At 48.1% G+C, this 21,295-nt stretch overlaps 1 protein-coding gene across 1 annotated transcript in view; it reads left to right on the forward strand.

Moving 5' to 3' along the window:
- The first annotated feature begins 2,677 nt into the window (after positions 1-2,677).
- Positions 2,678-21,295, forward strand: part of LOC119436627 (alpha-L-fucosidase-like) — a 45,414-nt gene continuing 26,796 nt past the window's right edge. The window contains exon 1 of the mRNA XM_037703547.2: positions 2,678-2,785. Within this exon, the coding sequence (XP_037559475.1) occupies positions 2,782-2,785 (4 nt within the window). The 5' untranslated portion in view covers positions 2,678-2,781. The remainder of the gene's footprint in view (positions 2,786-21,295) is intronic.

The raw sequence follows: 21,295 nt of genomic DNA on the forward strand, positions 1-21,295 counted from the left end.
CATGAGTCGCCAGGATGGCTCCTTTTCCGATGGGGGGCGATTGTAGTGAAGATGAATACCCGGCGCTGCAGCCACATCGCCAGTCGTCCGGGAGGCGCGAGCTCGAGATTGCCGGAGCTGTTCTGGTTGAGACACGCTGCCTGCTGTTCTCTTGTCCTGTATTCATATTAGACTAGATTGAATCATGTGGATGGAAGACGTGTACAGTAATTGGCTGGAAAAATAGTGACTGGCATGTTAAGGAATAGAATGAATCTGTGTGGACAAGTTTGCGGACCGCTGCTGCAACTGTCCGAACGTGTTACCGGCACTTTGTGATGTACGGCTTCCCTCGAGGATACAGAAATTTGCTCATCCGCCAGCCTTGTATCGCTAATCTTCAAAGAAAGGGCTTCATCCCCAGAACGTCGGCAAGAGTGAGTACCACTCGTTAAAGGACAAAGGGAGTAGCGCCGCTTCCTGTCACAGTAAGTTTCGCGCACGTTATCAATACACATCTGTCCCAAATGGCAGGAAAACTTACGCCCACTGTATCGCGGACGTATGAAGAATAAGTGGATGGGCGCACACTGGAATATATGCGCACTGTATACGCACAAAAAATGATGGACTACACCTATGGCGTACGAATGGTCGAAGCTGAATCTTTCGTGACGGCCCACAAGAGTAAGCGAGTTACAAGCTGTAATATACATTTGCTACAAGGTATTACAATGTACAAAACAGCTACGTTTCAAGCATTGTGCGCAGCAAGAACAAATCTATCGGAACTGAGCACACCCGCGAGCGATTAAGCAGAAAATAATCAGATAGCGGCCGCACCGAGGAACTTCACTGAGTCAGAAACTGACAAGCCACTGCTTCAAAATATTTGCCGAATAAAGAACAAAGAGCAAAACACACTAATCCTGACTGAATTCATAATCGGAAAGCTGGGATAGCTTGGAATACATACTTAGCCCCGCTTTTAGAACAAGCACCATATACGCTGCTTGCGCCGTTTGGAAATAGCTTAATCAGCTCCGAAAGCGCTTTTGCATGTTCTCTGTAGCTGTGATCAAAGCTTCGTGCCGTCCACCTAGTCACCGTCTACGATATCTCCGAAAACAGAGGTTTTCTAAGCCGCGCCGGCGTCATACACTTCCATTGTAAACAAAGAGGCAACGGAGGCAGTTGAGGCAAGCAATGGACGCATCACCACGTGATCAAACATGGCAGCGCCCACGGGATCGCCGCGAAAAGGGTCAATAGCCATGGAGAAGGAGAGCGCAAATGCTGCTCAACAGCGCAGAAGAACGGAGAAGCTTGACTTATCGGATCCCGAAGTAGTTGCCTGGCAATTAGCGGTTGAGCGTAGGAGGAATGAATACATGTGCCACATAATACGTATACCGCGTGTGTGTCATTGGAGCAGCAGTAAGCATGACAATCTAGACAACCAGGAAAGCTAAGAATAATCAGCTGAACCTTTGCGAACGCTACGTATATCCTGCAGGGCATAGCCGAGCTAAGCCACTGCAACTTTTATATATAGGGGCTTTAGACGCGTGCAGATGATAGTGCGAAACGAGAAACAAGCGGTCGGGCGGGTCCGCATGGCACCATTTCCCGCGCGCACGTCACAGAAGCAGGGCGCTCTCATTGGTCTCCTTCATCCGCGGCACGCGGCAAACCGCAAAAAATCGGTCCAGGAGCGATCCATGCCGCGGCAAGAAAACCCCGTTTCGCGGCTGCTTTCGCGGCGCGCGTCTTCCCGCCGGCGGCGCGCCGCGCGCGTTTTTCCGCTAGTGTGTACGTGCCATTAGAGCAACTACGGGCTGTCCAGAGGGCCTGCGACAGGACGGAGGACCACGATCGATCTTCCGACCCCGACGTGGGTGTGGGACTCCCTGAAAAGGGAGGTATACCCAGGACCACCAATAAAGTTCTTTGTCTGTCTGTCTCTCTCCTGTATCTCCGATTGGACGATGATAGCGCGCGCTTTCACTTCTTTATATATATATATATATATATATATATATATATATATATATTTCCCCGCCTCAGTGCCATGTAGAAAGTCACTCTGCGCAGCCGCAATCGCCGGCGGCTGCGGCGGCGCGCGCCCGGCCTGCAAGCTTCAACGTGGACTTTCTAGGGGCGCCACCGTCGACTTGCTTTCGCAAGCAAAAAGTAAAGAAACAAAAACAAGCGCTTTAGGAGAGGAGACGGCGGAGGAAAGAGTAGATGGCGGTACTTTTTCTATATAGGGACTTCAGTATCGGCATGGGACCGAGCGTCCCATGGGAGGTATATAGGGAGTTTCCGGCCCCTGATTGCGGCGCCAGATTTCCCTATAGTATTTAGTGTAGGAAGCTCTATGTATGTAACCACGACTTCCCGTCCTTGGGGCGCCGCTGCTCATCTTGTCTGGGCAAACTGTGTCCGTGGTCCCTTTTTATTTCTTATGTATACTTGCACCCATAGCGGCAGTATTATCGGTGGGAGGCTATTGGCTTTTTCCTCTAGCTCGCTTTCACGCTGCGTAGATATCACCACATCAGCGTAGGCAAGCAATGTTGTGAACAGATTGCGGTTGTTCAAGGAAATTCTATTGTGCGATAACGCGCATCTAGTTCATCGCGACGCTATCGGGGGGAAGCCGCTCTCGAACCGGCGCAGCGAAGGAGCCTCGTTTTTCCCTCGCTTGTTATCTCGCCTTAGCTCGAGTGTCAGCGTCGCAGCATAGTCGGAGCATCTCACCAACAGGCGCCGTCTTCACGTCGGCTGCAGCAAACAATCATGGGTGAGCTCCGTCGCTCTCCGGGCGACCACGCATGATGTTTTTCCTAGCCGTTTGAGCTGCTCGCGTGTACGTGCCGGTGACAAATATATATATATATATATATATATATATATATATATATATATATATATATTTGTTTTATTTTGCTGTTGTTGCCTGGTGCCATTCTTCGTAATTATTCGATTAAATGGCAAAAACTGTGTCACTTTATGGTCGTCTTAATTGTATAGCTTTTTTTTTTTCGTGCATTTCGATGTAGTCGTAAATGTTTATTTCCTATTTACTTTGCATTGTGAAGATTATTTGTATTGCATTCTTTAGCTTTTATGATGTAAAATTGCTGGTTGTTGCTTGCAATGAACGAAAAGAAGGGGAGCTAAAGAGGCCCCGATTTTTGTCAGCCGCAACCATATGAAGCCAACAGATAATGCAGACAATGAAAACGCACGGGCAGTTATTTGTAGTATTTTAAATTGAAGTGTAGAAATTATAAGATAAAGGGTAAAGAAAGAGGATGAAAAAAAACTTACCATGTAATGTATCTATGCTATCTGTGTTTTACTTTGCTTCTTATAAATGATTTTGTTATGAGTCCTAAATAGCCTAGAATTAGGGATCCAAATGCACTGTTCACATATTTTACTCTGTGAAGTACGCAAGAAATAAACTTCAATTCAATTCAATAGTCATACTGGAGAACGCTGGTACCTTTAATTCGGGGTGCCTTATTGTACCATTTACCAGGTGTATATGGGACAGCTGTCTCGAGTTATTACGGCACGTTAAACAAGGCGAATGAACAAGAACAAAAGAACACGCTTTACAGTATTTACAGGCAGAGAACTAGCTCAGGGTGCGAATAAAAATAATGAAATTGCGAGCATAAAATGGATTCAGGAGATGGAAGACAAGTGTAGTTGGAGACCATGCAGTGGACGTGATATAGGCTGGCGATAATAATGCCCCACAAGCAACTATAGCCTGCCAACACACCCTGGTATTATTATATCTTGGGGCTATCACGCGATACTTTTTTTGCTGGTATGAATGTAATTATGGCAACGGCGGACACCAGAAAATATGCAATCATTGCCAATACGCCCTTTAATGAACAAAACTTCACTGATTGATTTTAGTAACTTTAGCGCACATGTTGCAATTGGAGCTAGTCTGTGCTCGCGACATGCCCGAATAGTATAGTAATTCTGACAATAGCGCCACTTTAGAGACAGTAGTCCCCAAAGATCAGTGGCAAAATACGCTGATGTTCCATTCAGCTTTGTCCCGCATTGCTCAAGGAAAGCTTTGTGCGAAAATTGTAAGTAAAATTCTGATTCACTTCGTCGCAAGTTTGAGGGTGGTCATATTGAAACTGGTGCTTTTCTCAAACTCGTACCTAGTGCATATGGCTTGCAGCAGGAGACAGGTTTGAGAAACTGAATTAAGCCTGTCGAATTGCGTACGAAGTCATTGGGTAGAACCAATTCAGTACTGACTTTAATGGCGATATTATTGCATCTTCTGACGCCCGCCAGTGCTATATATTTTAGTTAGCAAAAATTTTAAATTTTAGGTTGAATTAACTGTTATTAACACTTCGAGATAGTCGTCGTTGTAACAACCGGTATACAGAAAGACGGGCGAGAAGAATATGATTTATAAAAGTGAGAGTGCATAAACGACGACAGACATGACGGAGATAACGCCGGTGGTGCCTATCCCCGTCCTGCGCTTATTTTCTTTTTTCTCTTTTTTTTCTTTTTGTTTTGCATCAGTGGTCATTTTTGCTTAAAGGTGCACGATGACTTCAGAAACTCTGGTACATACCCACTTTGAGGAATCGCCCGAGAATTCGGTGGTGGAAGGAAAGAAAATTTGAAGAGTCTTAAAATTTAAATTGAATATCTGCGACACATATAAAGCAGGAAAAAAATAATGAAATTGAGACCGATCAGACGGGCATAAGCATAAGAAGAGGAAAAATATAACAAGCAAAGAGACAGAGGGTGAGAAAAAAAAGAAAAAAAAAAAGAAGATTAGGCAGTTGTACGGCGGGTCGCAATAATGAAATTTTCTATCTCTGTGTAAACATTGCTGTGACGTCGACCAAGAACGAAGACACCAAAAAATACTTTAAAAATTCATTAATGCAGTAATCATAGCCCTGACCCATTGGAACGTCTGAAATTCTTCTTCTTAAAGAGGAACATCCTCTACAATAACAAAAAAAATGATTAAGAGACCAGAGGTTGAATTCATAAAGCGTTTTGTTAGTAATTTCTGTCTGCCATTGGTTAGGCGTCTTCGCTTATACATATATGTATATGTCACACGGCTGGTATCGGCTCTTACGAACAGTTCTTTAGCGTTAGAATATTTTTTGTGAATACGTTCGGAGCCCAGATATGTGGCTATAAAGCTTAAAGGTGGTGAAACTTCAATCATTCTTCTTTGGTTGCTCTTGTAAAGGCGACTTTCTTGGAGAAGGCTATAGCTTCGTCGTACGTACACGGGACGCGGACAAGACCTTCGAACCAGAGGCGTGCAGCGCGTCACGCGTTTGCTCTGAAAAAGTTACATAGCTCGCGAACCGATGCTCGACCTAGTAATCCATCTATTTCTTGGCCAATCCCCCACAGTGGGTAGGCGCCACAGACGAGATAGGCAACAACAACAACTACTACTGGGGTACTTCTTTCACCTTTTTCTTCGCTAATGCGAAGGAGAAGAACTGCGTGTTTCTACACTTCCGGCCCGGGATGAGCCTCGGGCACATTTCTTAAAAGGTAAAAAAAAAAAAAAAAAAAAAAAAAACTGCGAGGTTCACGAGGCTGCCTAATTTTATCCAGTTTGAAGCACCGAGATTGGATAGGCTAGTTTGCTCTGCGCTTACCAGTATACTCTTGACGAGTTGTTTCGATTGCTTCTGTACCTCATTGTCCCATAAACGAATATGGTCTTTTTCAACACTCTGCTCGTTGTAACGGAATACAGTGCGCACCCTTCCCGCTGATACTGAAGGGTCCATTTAGTGCGAGGCTAGCGGCGTATATAATGTGGATCAATGCGAAGCTAAGTGGCTGTGCCGCTTGAGATCCTTGCCGCGCTGTTATACCTTTGCTCTTTGGGAGCCGTATACATACAAGGCTTACATGTAGGCTATTTGGTCTTTGTGAAGAACTCCGTAAACTACCTTGCCATACTTCATCCGGTTGTAAAGCGGCGCAATGATACACCAATCTTCACGGCTGCCTGCATGTGTCCAGCCAGAATGTTCTGATTTATGTTCCGCATACCTATTCGGTTGATATGCTGGCTCCATTTACATTTATTACGAAAACTTAAAAAAATGAAGAAAAAAGGAAGAAGGAAAAAAGATGTACCTCTCTTTGTCGTAACTCCATCAGTGCCGAATCATGATGCACTGTCATTAAATGTGTCAGTTAACATAATTTATTCCAAAGTATTTCATTGAAAATAATCGAGATAGTAGGATATTCCTTTATGTGTTTTCCAGCGAGTCATTCCAATTGCAGAGTAAATAAATTTCAATTTAGTGAGCAGTCAGTCATTTCGCTTTCTTCAAATAGAATGTTTGCATCATCTGCGCAAACCCCATGCTCAAGTGAATTGACTGAAGGCGTTACGAGGAAGGGAAAAAAGCTCTGCCTCCACAACTGCTGGCGGAGCGCGGCACGTCCATCATCCAGTCAAATATGAATATAGTGCATTTAGTAAAGGATCAGACACATGCACGCGATTTTCGATCGACGGCGACAACGGTGAACGACGACACGTTCTGCGTTGCGGAGGGCGAGCCGTCAGCGTCGCTTGTCGCGTCGCTGGTATTTTTGGCCAGCCGGAAAATTTCGCTTGTCACCCGAAAATCCGCGCGGCGGATTCTGTCGGTTACCACGTCAATTGCGCAACAACATGGTAGCAGCAGCCAGTCCGCTCTCTCAGACAGCTTCGATCTGAATTCGTTCTTGCTAATTTCTCGCCGCCGTGACAGCAAGAAATGCTAAAATCTCACCTCATGCTGAGGAGAAAGTATTGGCGACGTTTTGTCATTAGTGAGATCAGCTGTTTGTTTTGACGCTGTTAGGCCTAAGACGCCACCGAGGGCCGCAAAAGTGTGTTGATTTCTACTTATCATCAGTTGGGGGAGGGGGGGGGGGCGCAGCCTTTAACGCTGGCAATGTGGAACACATTTTATTGCGATAGCAATTATATGGACACTCAAAAGCAGATTTCTGCCGTCGGCGTCGCCGTCGCCGTCGCCGTCGCCGTCGCCGTGAGGTTCCGTATGACGTCATTTGGAGATGAAATCGTCGCCGCGCGCCGAACGCTGTATGTGCGAGTGAAAGGGCGCGAGGGGCGCGTCTTTCACGGGGAGTGAACGCACGGCGGAGAACAAACGCGCGTTCTGCGCCGTGCTCGCTTAAGGGCTGCAGAAGTAGGCGTCTCTTTTCTCCTTTACAATCACCATATATGTAGAGCAAACGCGCCTTCTTCGGACGCGCGAGAGGCCGTGGGGGAGGGGGAGGGAAGGGAGGCGACGTTTAGCTGCGGCACCAAGTGCCTATTTATATCAGAGGCTCCAGCAACAGTCACCAACGCCGCACGCATTTTGAGCTAACGCGGGCAAAACGCCGATGGCGTCGACAACAGTTCTGCGTGTTGTTGCTACCAAAGCCGCTCACCTTACTTCGTATGACATTGCTGTGTTGCTATCGCATTCATTGCTTCGCCCTTAGGGCGAAACTGTGACATTTTTTTACTGTAGATGATGGTATACTAAAACTACGTCTGGTAGTATCTATAACTATATTAACGCGATAGCGTTAAGGGCCCCTTGTCGCAGAAAATCCGGCGTTGGCATCGGTGTCGGTGTAAGCATCGGCGTCTGGCGGAAATAATCATGCCGAACCACATCATCCAGAACCACCCCGACCGGGCGGGCGCTTCGCGTGGCGCAAGGCATTAGTGAGCAAAAATTGAATTTCTCAAAGTAAAATCCGTCAGAAAAATCGTTAAGTACGACTTAACCACAGCCTACAGACGTGATAGCGTCGGATTGTAATTTGAATATACGAGAAAAAAGCCTGATAAGCAGCCAGGGATATTTGAATTCTATCGCGTTCCACTCTTAAAGGCGAAGCTTAAGCGTCCTCCAATTCTGATGGTGTTTCGCTGTACTTTGGTTCTAGACAACATTGAGGGGAATGTTGCAAACCGAGCCTTTCTAAATTTTGATCGGGCCCCATGTCGCAGAAAATACGGTGTCGGTGTCGGCGTCAACAGCGTCCAATAACACTATCGCGTTCCACTCATAAAGGCGAAGCTTAAGCGTACTCCAAGTTTTGATAGTTTGGTTAAAATACAGGCCTCGCGAACGTTTGCGATCTTTTTACGGACGTACAATTCTACAATTCGGACAATAAAGGAAATTTATTGCTACTTTCTTTCGCGATGTCGCGTCCATGTAGTTTTCCCACAGCAACGCGACAGCGTGACACAGCGTGACAGAGTCCGCCTATCGCGGTGCTTGAAAATCCCGTGCATGTGGTTACCTCTTATGTCTCTCCAAGTGCCCAACCTTCACGAAAGGTAGAACACACTCTACAAACACCGAAGACGATACTTTGTCTGCCTACTAAACAAATATACAAGCTGTCGCTCATAAGTGTACCGTGCAGTTATCTTCTTTGTCACCCAGACGCAAGCTACACTGGCTGTGCTGGTGCTCCGACGGCCTCGCCATGGCCGTCACCTTCATGCTGAGCTTGCTCAGAAGGCAGTGGTGAAGATGCAAAGGATTCGAAGGAGCAAGAAGCGGATGAAAAATTGTCGCAGTTTCGCCCGAAAGGCGAAACATCGATTGCGATAGCAAATTAGTAGAGAGCTATTCGGAGTAGGGATAGTAGTTTTATCGGCTGCATAAACTTGGACACATTGGCTTACTAACTGAATTAACAATCGTGGTGTCAGCGCGCACAAGCAAACATGAATAGATCGCACTGAATGACCGCAGCCAACGACTGTCAAAACGCTGGCAGCAAGCGCAGGTTCGCGCGGTCTATCGCTTCAACGGAAACTGAGCGGCGAATGCACAGCGCATACAAAGGTCAGAGCCGTGTGGAGATAAGAGACGGTGCGGACGACCGGCATCCCAGGAGGGCAAAGCGCAAAGGAGAAGTTGTTGGCAGAGGAGAAGCTGCCCCCCCCCCTCCCCCCTTCTTCCCGCTTTGTTGCTTTCGTGTGGGAGATTGAGTGGCAAGATACGCGTTTCTTGCCGGAGCACAGCGCCGCCCCGCCTCCCTCCCTCCCTCCCATTCCCCCCCTGGATGGATGGATAGATGGATGAGGCTGAACCCTTTAAATCGGGCGGTGGCATACGCTACCTAGCCATGGCTATTAACATAATTTGTACTTTGTGGTGGGTGAAATTTCACCCCTGCCTTAGTTTTATCCACCAATCAGATAACCTCTGTTTGGTTATTTCTACCCGCTTAAAGTCTATTTTGCCTTCACTGTCCCTAAACCCCAATGCTTTGAAAAAATCAGCCCCGTTGCCTTGCACTGTAGGGTTAAGCCCCTTACAGAAAAGTATGAGGTGTTCAGCCGTTTCCTCTTCTTCTCCACACGCACAGCACAACGTGTCTATACCTTGGTACTTGACTCGGTACATCTCAGTCCGCAATACTCCCGTCCTGGCTTCAAACAACAAAGAGCTTCCCCTAGAATTATCGTAGATATTTTCCTTGGCAATTTCTTGCTTGAAAGTTCGGTATGTGCCCAGTGCTGATTTCGTCTGCATCCCTGTTTTCCACAGACCCCTCTCTGTTTCCTTAACCTTTTTCTTAACCGCTGTTTCCTGGTTTGCACCCCTCCTGCAGTCCAAATATTTGATTGACAGTTTTCTGGTCAGCTTCCTCCATTTTGTATCAACATTCCTCATGTACAAATAACTGAAAACTCTCCTTGCCCACCGCTTTTCTGCCATCTCTCTCAATCGCTCCTCAAATTCTATCTTGCTGCTGGCTTCCCTGCCCTCGAATGACGTCCATCCCATGTCACCCTGTACCCCCTGATTTGGTGTATTTCCGTGTGCTCCCAGAGCCAGTCTACCTACCCCTCGCTGCTTAACTTCCAACCTTGCTCGAACCTCTGATCTCATGCACAGGACCGCATTGCCGAAAGTCAAACTAGGGACCATCACCCCTTTCCAAATCCCTCTCACCACTTCGTACCTATTGTAATTCCACAGTGCCCTATTTTTCATCACAGCTGCATTTCTGCTACCTTTAGCCGTCACATATTTTTCATGTTCCGTTAGGTACTCAGCCCCATTGTTTATCCACACTCCAAGATATTTGTACTTATCCAACACCTCCAGCGTAACCTCCTGTATCCTATGCTCGCTGCCCTGATTATCATTAAAAGTCATGACTGCCGATTTTTCTTTACTAAACTTCAAACCTAAGCTATCTCCCTCTTTACCACAGATGTCCATTAATCTCTGCAAGTCTTCCTTGCTGTCAGCCATAAGTACAATGTCATCTGCATACATCAGTCCTGGTAATGACTGTTTAATCCATTCTCCCTGCTTGAAATAGGAAAGGTTGAAGCCAAGTCCGCTCCTCTCTAATTTTTTCTCTAATCCTTGTAAATACAGCATGAACAACAGAGGTGACAGAGGGCACCCCTGCCTAAGCCCCTGCTGTATCTCTATAGGCCCAGATACCTTGTTTTCCCATTTTATAAGCACCCTGTTACTTTTATAGATATCTTTTAAAAGATTTCTTACTCCATCTTCCACCTCTAGAGTGCCCAGTATCTCCCACAAATCCTTTTGGATTACACTGTCATAGGCTCCCTTGATATCCAGAAAGGCAAGCCATAGGGGCCTGTGTTCCTTTTCTGCTATTTCAATACACTGTGTCAATGAGAACAGATTATCTTCTAACCTTCTTTGTTTTCGGAACCCATTTTGTAGTTCCCCCAGCACCTCCTCGCTCTCCACCCATGCCTGCAGTCTGTCCTTTATAATCTGCATCACCACCCTGTAAACCACTGACGTCACTGTTATGGGACGGTAGTTGTTTATGTCGGCTTTGTCCCCCTTTCCCTTTTATATCATGCTCATCCTGCTCAGTCTCCACCCGTCAGGGGCTTTACCGTCCATTATCATTTTGCTCACTGCCTCTCTTAATGCTTTCTTAGATTTTGGGCCCAATGTCTTTATCAACATAATTGGGATGCCATCAGGACCTGTCGACGTGCTACTAGGAACCCTCTTCTCTGCCCTTTCCCACTCGCTTTGTGCCAGTGGAGCCACTGCACTGACTAGTCCATCCTCACCTGATTGAGCACATGCTATGTTTCGTTCTTTAAATTTTTCTGTCATCATTGTTCTTATATGTTCCATTGCCTCATCTCCCTCTAGTCGAACACCTTGAGCTGTAACTATAAACCTCTGCTCTAGGCTAGTCTTATTACTCAAGGAGTTGAGATGTTTCCAAAATTTCTTCGCTGCTTTTCTATCCTTTTTGTTTACTTCTGACAACCATTGGCTCCCCTTTCTTCTGATCTTCTCATTGATCAAATTGGATGCTTCCCTTCTACAGTTTAAGAAGTTGTTCCATTTTCTGCCTACATCAGCTTCTGGTTCACCCCTCTGCTTTGAATATCTGTGTTCCCTGGATGCTTCCTGGCGTTTCTCTATGGCCTTCTTAACCTCCTCATCCCACCAGCTCTTGGGTTTACGTCTTCTGTTCCCTTTTGTCCTGACTCGTACCTTAGTAAGCTCTAGCTCAAATAGTCCTGTTAAATTTGCGTATGTCCATTCTGTTTTTGTATCCTCTGAAATTACTTCCTCAATTTGCTGGGTTGCTATTTCAAGCTGCTTTTCCGAGTAAAATATCCCACCTGGTTGTTCATGTTGCCTCCTACCTACTTTCATTTCCCTTCTAAAACTCACCTTAATACGTTTGTGATCACTACCTAGACTTCTGGAGCCATATTCATCTATGCTCATTACATTTAGCCTATCGTGCATCCTATGTGACATTAGTGCATAATCTATCGTCGACTGCAGGCTCCCTACCTCCCATGTTATGTGCCCTTCACACTTCTCAGTACTGTTGCACACAACTAAGTCATGCATTTCACACATATCCAGCATCATGTTGCCTGTTGAGTCTGTGTACCCGTCCATGTCTTCTATGTGTGCGTTCATATCTCCTATTATAATAATCTCGCACCCTTCTCCTAGCTCATTAATGTCACTTGATATGCATTCCAGCATTTTTTTGTTTTCCTCTTTGGCATTTGCTCCTGTCCACAGGTATACAAAACCAAGGAGTGTCTGCTCTCCTGCAACTTTCCCTTTTAGCCATAAATGCTCCTTGCATTCCTGTTTGACCCTTTGCCAGTTCATACTTTTATGAATGAATGCACCAATTCCACCCCCTTTTCTGCTGCCCTCTGTTCTATTGCAATATTCCCATGCATAGTCAGGATTACAGGGAGGTTGCTCCATGTCCCTAAGATGTGTCTCCACAAACCCGTATACCATCAGCTTTTCTTGCCTTAGTTGCTGGTCTATCTCCTCCCACTTCAGCCTATTCCTGCCACCTTGCATGTTAATGTAACCTATGTCAGAATGACCTTGCCCCTGGTGCTTACGTCTATTTCTTCTACCGATTCTACGTTTCTTGAATCTTGGAGCCTCTCTGGGTCCGTCTTCGTCTACACTGGTGGTCTTAGGGCTCTGGGTCCCCCCAAAAAAGCCGTAGCTTGGCGCCCTATCCTACTACCTACGCTCCCGCCCGTGGCACCACTGTAGTGAATGCCATCCTGTGCAAAAGGCTGGGAGCCAGACTCGTACACTTCCCGGTTTACCTCCATTACACCGTACCCAAGTGGTCTGCTCAGACCCGTAATGACCCGGTTAGCCTCAAGCACCCTCCATTCCATCGCGCTAGCCTGGCCCCGGACATGTGGGATTGTGCATATGGTCACATGCACATTCGCAGAGGTTTCTCTGAGTTTACGCAACCCAACCTCTAACTGTCCGTTTAGGTTCTGGCTCCTTCCCTTCAGCACATCGTTGAGACCAGCATGGATAACGACCAGATGTTCATGCTCCAGGTTGTCCGATACCACCTTCTGAGCTTTTGCCATTGCGTCAACCATGCACTTCCCTGACTGGGCCTCCACCCTCACCCGCCCGTCTGCCTTCACTGTTGTAAGGACGCCCTCCTTAACCCTAGCTACGTTGGAGTCTCCCACCACTAGGACCCTTCGCTCTACACGTTTGCCTCCCGCCTGCGATTGTCGTCCTCCAGTTCGCGCTAGCTGGTTCTCCACCCGCCCTGCGCCACTGACACGTGACGATGTGCTCCTTGCCGTTCGTCCCTTCCCACCCGAAGCCTGCCGCACTACCTCGCTGTAGAGTTGTGGAACCGCCGTGTTGCCGCCGGCTCTCGCCTGCTGTTCAACGGCCCCTAGGCGTCCCTCCCTGCTCTCATGGCATGCCTCTGCCTGAGTCTACGCGCTGTCCCCGCCGCCCGCCTGAGCTGACCCGGGATTACGCGCCGCCTGTACCATTAGCGCCTCCACCCGCTCTTCCAGCACGGCCCGCTTTTCCCGTTCTTCTTGTAGCTCGCCAGCTATTCGCTTTACCAGGACGGCCTCGGCCCCCTCCCTGTGAAGCAACTCGCCGATCCGAGTTTCGAGCTCAATTCGCCGCTCTCGCTCCACCTTCAGCTCCCCTTTGAGCTCTTCCACACTGGCTGCCCATTCCCCTTCCATCCGCCGCACAGCTCCCTTAAATCCTTCACACGACCTGCACGCGAAGCTAGCCTCCTCAGCGTCGGCTAAACTGGCGAAGTGCGTCTCGTCCAAATAACACCAACGTTTGCACTCCTCGCACTGCACCAGCTCGTCATCACCCCTGTCCTTCCTAGCCTGCCGCGCCATTGTCCACCCGTCCACCTATCGAGAAAGCCCAATAAAATACCTGAACAAGGCCCCACGGTAAGCCGTACGGCAAACTCGCTATCCGGCTACCTCCACTAGCTTCCCTAACGCGGTTTAAAACTGCCGCTTTACACTGCTTTCACCATGCAACACGTGCGCCACAACCCGCTTCCAAAAAAAAAAAAAAATTAGACAAATTGAACTATTCGCTACCTACTAACGTCCTACCAAACTAACCAAGAAACTAAAAAAGCATGAAAAACAATATATATAGATAGCTCGGGTACCCTAACACTTCTATCAACCAAATAAGAATAAACAAAAATTGAACTTATTCACTGCTCCTGCTGCGCTGAGCTCCACTCCGCCACGACCGTCCTGTTCGGCTTCACTCTAGAGAGTGAAGCCGAACAGGACGGTCTCCCTCCCCGGTCTATCGCGCGACGGTCACGTTTGCTTTCCGCCGAGCGTTCGCTCTCCATATAGCGCGCGTCCCCCGCGCGCTTTCGCTCGCGCATACGGCGCGCGGCAACGATTTTATCGCCCTTGAAATCTATACGGAACCTCAAGGCGACGGCGACGCCGACGGCAGAAATCCGGTAGAAGAGTCCATATAATTGCTATCGCAATAAAATTAGTCGCCCTCTGAAGAAATCGTCGCCGACCTTCACGTCCGGCCGTCCCGTACATACTGGTGACTTGGACGGCGGTAGCGGATGGGAAATCTTTCCGGCGCACCGCTTTCTTCGTGTCTCCGATGTCTCGCGTAGCGCTTCCCCATGGAGCTGCTGCCGACGCCGGGATGAAGATTTCGTGGTACTTCCGCGCGGCGTCGTAGAATCGCCGGTGCTCTTCCAGGAATGTTCCGTGGGAGAGCGTCGCGGCTGCAAAGGCTGGTTGTTAGCTGTTGATATGAGCGCACTCTCGCGCGAGTCTTCAGCGTGGTCGAACGATGTTGGGGCCGGTCCATGCGGGTTCCTGGTTCCGAGCGTCCTTGGTGACGCTCTCGAGCCGTCATTCCTCACGTCGCCTTCACGAGTGCCGTAGAATTCGTTTTGAAGTGCGCATCTTTCACATTGACCACCGCCCGCGCGTTCGTCGCGCAAGCGCCGCGTGGTCCATGACCATTGGGCTTTCTTAAGCTGGTCTCATTGCACTTCGAAGCAACGCCTCCTCCGAGCGTCCTTGGTGACGCTCTCGAGACGCTATTCCTGACGTCGCCTTCACGAGTGCCGTAGCATTCGTTTTAAAGGGCGCATCTTTCACATTGACCACCGCCCACGCGTTCGTCGCGCATGCGCCGCGTGGTCCATGACCATTGGGCTTTCTTAAGCTGGTCTCATTGCACTTCGAAGCCGTGGCGACGAGTGCCTCTGGTGTCTCGCGTAGTGGTTCGCCGCCACAGCTGCTGCCGATGCCGTGATGACGACTTCGTGGTACTTCTGCGCGGCGTCGTAGAATCGCCGGTGCTCTTCTAGGAATGTTCCGTAATCGCGAAGAGGTGGGAGAGCGTCGCGGCTGCAAAGGCTGGTTGTTAGCTGAGCCTGATCTCGCGCGAGTCTTCAGTGTGGTCGAACGATGTTGGGGCCGTTCCATGCGGGTTCCTGGTTCCGCGAGTGTCCTTGGTGACGCTCTCGAGACGTCATTTCTGACGTCGCCGTCACAAGTGCCGTAGCATTCGTTTCGTAGGGCGCATCTTTCACTTCGAAAACCGCCCGCGTGTACGTCGCGCTAGCGTGTCGTCGCGTACCCGACCGATGGGGGTTCCGAAGCCGTTTGCTTTGAACTTCGGAGCCGTGGCGGCAAGCGTCTGCAGTGTCTCGACCATCTTGTAATGATCCATCGATCTAACTGACCTGGACTCCTGGGTTTGGAGGTTCGCCATCTTGGGCTTGGGTGGTTCTTTGCTGCCGACATCTGAGGTGGACGAGTCGCCTGTTGCCACGCATTTCCGCTTGCGGTTCTCTCCAAGAACGACGTCCTGGACAGCGGAGGTCGTCTTTATCTTCGTCTTGGAAGGATGCGCCTCGACCTCCTTTTCCTCACCCATGGCGAAACCGTCGCAGGTTTGTCGTCCGTCCTTCGTGGCCACGCAACGTCGTCTCATGGTCGGGTCTCTGTCCAAGTTGGTCTTCCTGGCAGTTCCTGGCAGTGTGTTCGACCGTTCTGCTTGGGAAATGTTCCATAATCACCCAGAGGCGGAAGTGCGTCGCGGCTGCCGAGGCTGCTCGGTCGGAACGGCGGCCTGCCTTGTTGTTGCCTATCACGTCTGTGGCTCCTACCCACGATGGGGGATTGGCCAAGAAATGGGTGGATTATTTCGAATTAATACGAAGCATAAATTTCCGAATATCTATGGAATTAGCGTTGAATAGTGTAGCCTTCTCGTTCGCTCCCACGCACCGCGCGCTACGGGTCCATGCTGCTGCTGATGATGATGAAGCCTCAATTAATGGCACAAACTCACTGTGGGGGATAGGCCACGAACCTGGTGGTATATTATTGAAAATTAAAATAAATTAGTTAATAAATAACGAAGTAATAAAAAAGGAAATAAATGAATAGTTGAAGATGAGAGATAAACCGATAATAAAAGAAATAAAGTAATCTATACTAAGGTAGTCGGCCTTGCCTGGATAGGAATAGTAATATGAACTTAATAAAATAAATGCAGTAAAGGATAGACGTAAACATGTGTAAGTTAAATTTCGAATAATAATATTAATAATTGTCACAGCTGTCCCCGATTTGTCGTCGGCGCGAAGTCGATCGACGGGGTAGACAAGCTGGTTGGTCGTTCCGTACGCAAGCGAGCACAGTGAAAAGAGTCAGAGTCGGGAGTAAACAAAAAAAACAAGATATTTATCGGCTGATAAATATACACAAATTAATAAAATAAAATAAAAAGAAAACACAAGGCAGACTAACACACTTGAACTTAATATCACACAATGATGAAGACAAATAAATACGTGCAATTAGCAGTAGATATAAAAATGAAACAGTGCGAGGATCAAATACACAAGAATACACTTAACAGCATTTCACTAAAGCAAAGTTCCAATGAAAACAAAAAGAAACAAACGATGTCATACGCGTGGCCGGGCAGCAGCAGCAAGTCCATAAACCATGAAGTCGACGCACAAAGCTTTCCCGAAGAATGCTGGCGGCCGATCTTGTCGAGGTGGATGCGAATTGCTGAGCATGGGTTTCCCGGGAGTCTAGATTTGACGTCTTCTCTCAAGCAGGTTGAGCTAACTTGAGGCGAACTACCGTGAGCTTCGTTGCAGACGCTGGTTTGACGTCTCGTACGTCAACAAGTTCCGCGGAGTTCCGACGTGGCCAGGCGGCCCAGGCGATACTGGACGGCACTAGCCCCCCAACGGCTTCTCAGCAGCGTATAGGTTCAGCTACTAGACTAATCAGCAGGGCCCAAAACATGCGCTTAAATAGCCTCTCCTTTCCCTATTTCCCTAGGTAGGGAAACTGCCGCTATGTAGCGTTCTCCGAATTCAGGGCTCTTAGCTCCCAACAATCTTGGCCGCGCCCTTTCACTATGGACGAAGAACCGCAGATTATCCTCTCTCCCAATGTCAAGGGCCAAGGTCGAGCCCGGCACTACCACGTGGCCGTACACGCACACTTCGGGGTCCGTAATCGGCGTGTCGCGTCTGGAATCGAGATGGCAGCCCGAGCGGCCACGACGCTTTTGACGCCCGTAATTCGGCGTGTCGTTAATCAGCGTCCAAACCATTCGAAAATATGCCGCTCCGTGACAATAATGTTATAACTGTGAATTTGTGGTTTTACTTTTTGAATTTTCTAAATATATAATACGCTGCCGGTCGGTTCCTCCTTTTGTTATTCTGCGACGGGCGCATAACAACAAGCTTATTTAGGAGGCCAGTGCGATTCTACAAAACTACGCGGCGACAGCGCGCCAGCTTTATTCAGTTTACGAGCGGCTCATTAATAATAACGAGGAGCTGAAAAGAAATAACGACGAGTTTGACAGCCACATCAGCGACGAAGCGTCAGAGGTGGAGTATAAGCAACTGTGATAAAGTATCAGGACAACGCGATCCAGACCCAGCTCTAGAACAAACGCAGCCACCACTCCAAGAACATTTTGCAGCGTATGTATGTTCGCGATACGCCGCCATGCGTTCTCTGCGTCGCTGTCAGCGTGAACAGAAAGGGCAAAAGCATTTTGGTTGCACCGATCCAAGATGAAGCCACACTTACTAAAAAAAAAATCACAGTTTCGCCCGAAAGCTTGCGAAGCATTGATAACGATTTAGCAAATTATTAGACACCTATACGAAGTAAGGTTAGTCGTTTTATCAGCTGCATAAACTGCTGTAAACATTCGCTTACTAACTAAATTAAAAAGCACGTTGTCAGCGCGCACAGACAAATACGAACACATCTGACTTGGTCACCGCGGACACTCGCTGTCAAAACGCTGACGTGTAATGAGCGGCAGCAGCAGCAAGCGAATTCCCCTTCGTGCTGCCTCTTGCTTCAACGCGATATGCGCGAGAACACAGCGCACACGAGTCATCAGCTATCTCAGGTCGGCAGGCGTTCCAGCCTACCGAGTAGAAGGAAGAGAGGAGATGCGCACTCACCTGCCCCCTCCCCGCCCATCTATAGCGCTCGCACAACTGCTCGCGTCCCCCCTTGCGCGCGTGAGAAGACGTGGCGCACCCTCCCCGCCTTCCTCCCGAGAGCGAGAAGACGCCTCCCCATCAAGCTACCATCTTTTTCGGCTCACCCTGACAAGCTTTCGCTCGCACCTACAGCATACTGCGCGCGGCCGCGTTGCTATCGCACTTGGACTTTATACGGAATATCACGGCGAAGACGACGACTGAAATTCTGGAGTGTCCAGATAATTAATATCGCATTAAAACACGATAGTAAGCCGCATACGATGCTTGCACGTATTTGGGTGGTAAGTGGGCGGTAATTATGAATTTCTGTTCATCTGTTTGTATTCAAACGTATAGCTTCACTGGCTTTACTCAAAAAAAAAAAAAAAAATACCCGCATAGGTGGCGAAACGTCTATGCTTTGTTATTGTTTTTTTTTTTTTTTTTGAGTAAAGCCAGTGAAGCTATACGTTTGAATATGAATTCCCCTGGCTTCTGGAACATTTTTTCACTCATCTGTTTGTGTCGCCCTGTAAGTTTTTTTTTTTTTTTTTTTTTTTTTTTTTTTGCCATTACAAGCAGACGGCGATAGTTCGGCGATAGTTCGCTTCAACATGCGTACTTCGTGCTAACTTTGGGGGTTATATTGTTATATCCTCTTTCGTACCAACAAACCATGCACCGAATCTGAGGGCATTTTGTTGCTCTTAGATGATACTGTTCTCGGCTATGGCGTTGCGCTGCTGAGGTCGAGGTCGCGGGTTCAATTCCGGCCACGGTGGCCGCATATCGATGGGGGCAAAATGTGAAAACGCTCGTATGCCTCTTTAGGTGCACGCTAAAGAACCACCTGTGATCAAACAATGCGGACTCTAAAAGAATATACGGCGTATCTTATAATTATATATATCGCGGTTTTTGCACCTAAAATGCCAGACGTTAATTTTAATTTCGCGTAGTGTTTTTCTAAGTCTGTGTTTTCGTCACATTTACGCCACCATTCTGCAGCCGCCTTTTACTACTCCCCGACAGGGTAATTTGATTTGTATGTATATACAGTATAGTGCGCGCCGCCAACGAGCACGCGAGAAGCAACGCATCCAGTCGGGCATCCACATCTATAGAAACTAGCGGAGGTCGCCTGAAACGCGAGTAATCAAAGCGCTTTCGCTCGTTATTTACAGCAAGACGCGATAGGCTCATTGCTGTGCTATTGATCCTATATATTCTGTATGGTCACCGTTGCGCGCGAGGGTATATGCAAGCACCGCGCTCTGCGCGGCTGTTGCTATGTGGGCGCGAATGCTGAAATCGGAACAACATTATAGCTAGACCACCTTATCAGTCGGCACTCTTATCTTTCTTATTTCGTGACTTAAGCTATGCTTGCATTAAACGGGGCCTATGTGTGCGCGCGCGCTTGGCTTTGTAGGAACGCTGATAAACACCTATCGCAATCTCACTAGGAATGAACATGTAAGCAGAGGACGTATGAGGGTACTTGTTGTTGCGCTGGAAACTACAAATGTATGTGACATTCAAGTTCCTGTGCGCCTTTCGCTCATTTTACAGTGACAGTATTATGATTCACCCACATTGATCGTCTGCCTCTGTGTGCAGGCCGGGGTGCTTTCCCCGTGTGCTGCTTACACGGTAGGCGCGCCTGTAACAGGTTAGTTTCCAGGTTGATACAGGCCACACATAGCTTTTCTCGCCGTTGTTAAACGCCCCCGTTTCTCCAGCGTCCCTTTCACTCCTTGCTCTCAATCTCTGTTTGTTAGCCGGGCCTTGCTATCACTGCTTGCGACCTGCGCAAAGCGTGTCCTCCATGAGGTCACCGCGCTGCGATATTGTGCAATTCTGCGTATTCCCAAGCGGAGCGCGACCGCACAATGAGAGGGTTGCCTATCGTACGTGGCCCCCAAATGCGACAGAGACGCGGCCATTTCTCGGAAAAAAAAAAAAAAAAAAAAACTCACTCAGGCGCACTGGAAAAATATATATATATAGGTTAGGCCTCACCAGGGGTTTATCCAGAATTTCGATTTTCTTTTTTTTTTTTTTTGGGGGGGGGGGGGTGTTGATACGAAGTTATTGGTTATTTCATTAAAGGGATACTAAAGGGAAAATGTCAAGTTGTGTTAAATCTATACCTTATCTGTCTAGAAGTCTATCATTGTTTTCTGAGCACCAACATACGACTTTGTCGCGTAGAAAACTGCCACCGAACGTCCTGCTGCCGCTCCTACATTTCAATCATCCGCGTCAAAACTGAGGTCATGACGTAATCTTAACGTCACCACCTCTGCCAATCACCTCTGCCACCATCACCTCTGCCACCTCTGCCTGAAAGCGGCACAATCCTAGACCCCTGCCAATGTGGTTTCAGGGAAGGTATGCCCACAACAGACCACCTTGTTCGTATTGAGTCTTATATTAGAGATGCCTTTATACATAAGCAGTTCTGCCTTTCAGTATTTCTCGACCTAGAAAAGGCTTACGATACGACACGGCGCTATAGAATCCTCCGAGATCTTTCGGCGATGGGTGTCCCTGGCAGCATGTTAAACACAATCGAAAGTTATCTCTCTAAACGCACATTCCGCGTAAGGGTGGGATGCTCTGTCTAGGCCCTTCACCCAAGAGACCGGTGTACCGCAAGGGGGCGTGCTAAGTTGCACGCTATTTATTGTAAAAATGAACTGCCTGCAGACAGTCATTCCACGCACAATGTTTTATTCCGTTTATGTCGACGATGTGCAAATAGCCTTCAAGTCATGCAATATTGACATCTGCGAACGACAAGTGCAGCTTGTAATAAACCAATTGTCCAAATGGGCAGATGGAAAATGCTTTTAGAGTAAATGCC

The sequence above is a fragment of the Dermacentor silvarum genome, chromosome 1 (assembly GCF_013339745.2).
Source record: "Dermacentor silvarum isolate Dsil-2018 chromosome 1, BIME_Dsil_1.4, whole genome shotgun sequence".
Taxonomy (NCBI): domain Eukaryota; kingdom Metazoa; phylum Arthropoda; class Arachnida; order Ixodida; family Ixodidae; genus Dermacentor; species Dermacentor silvarum.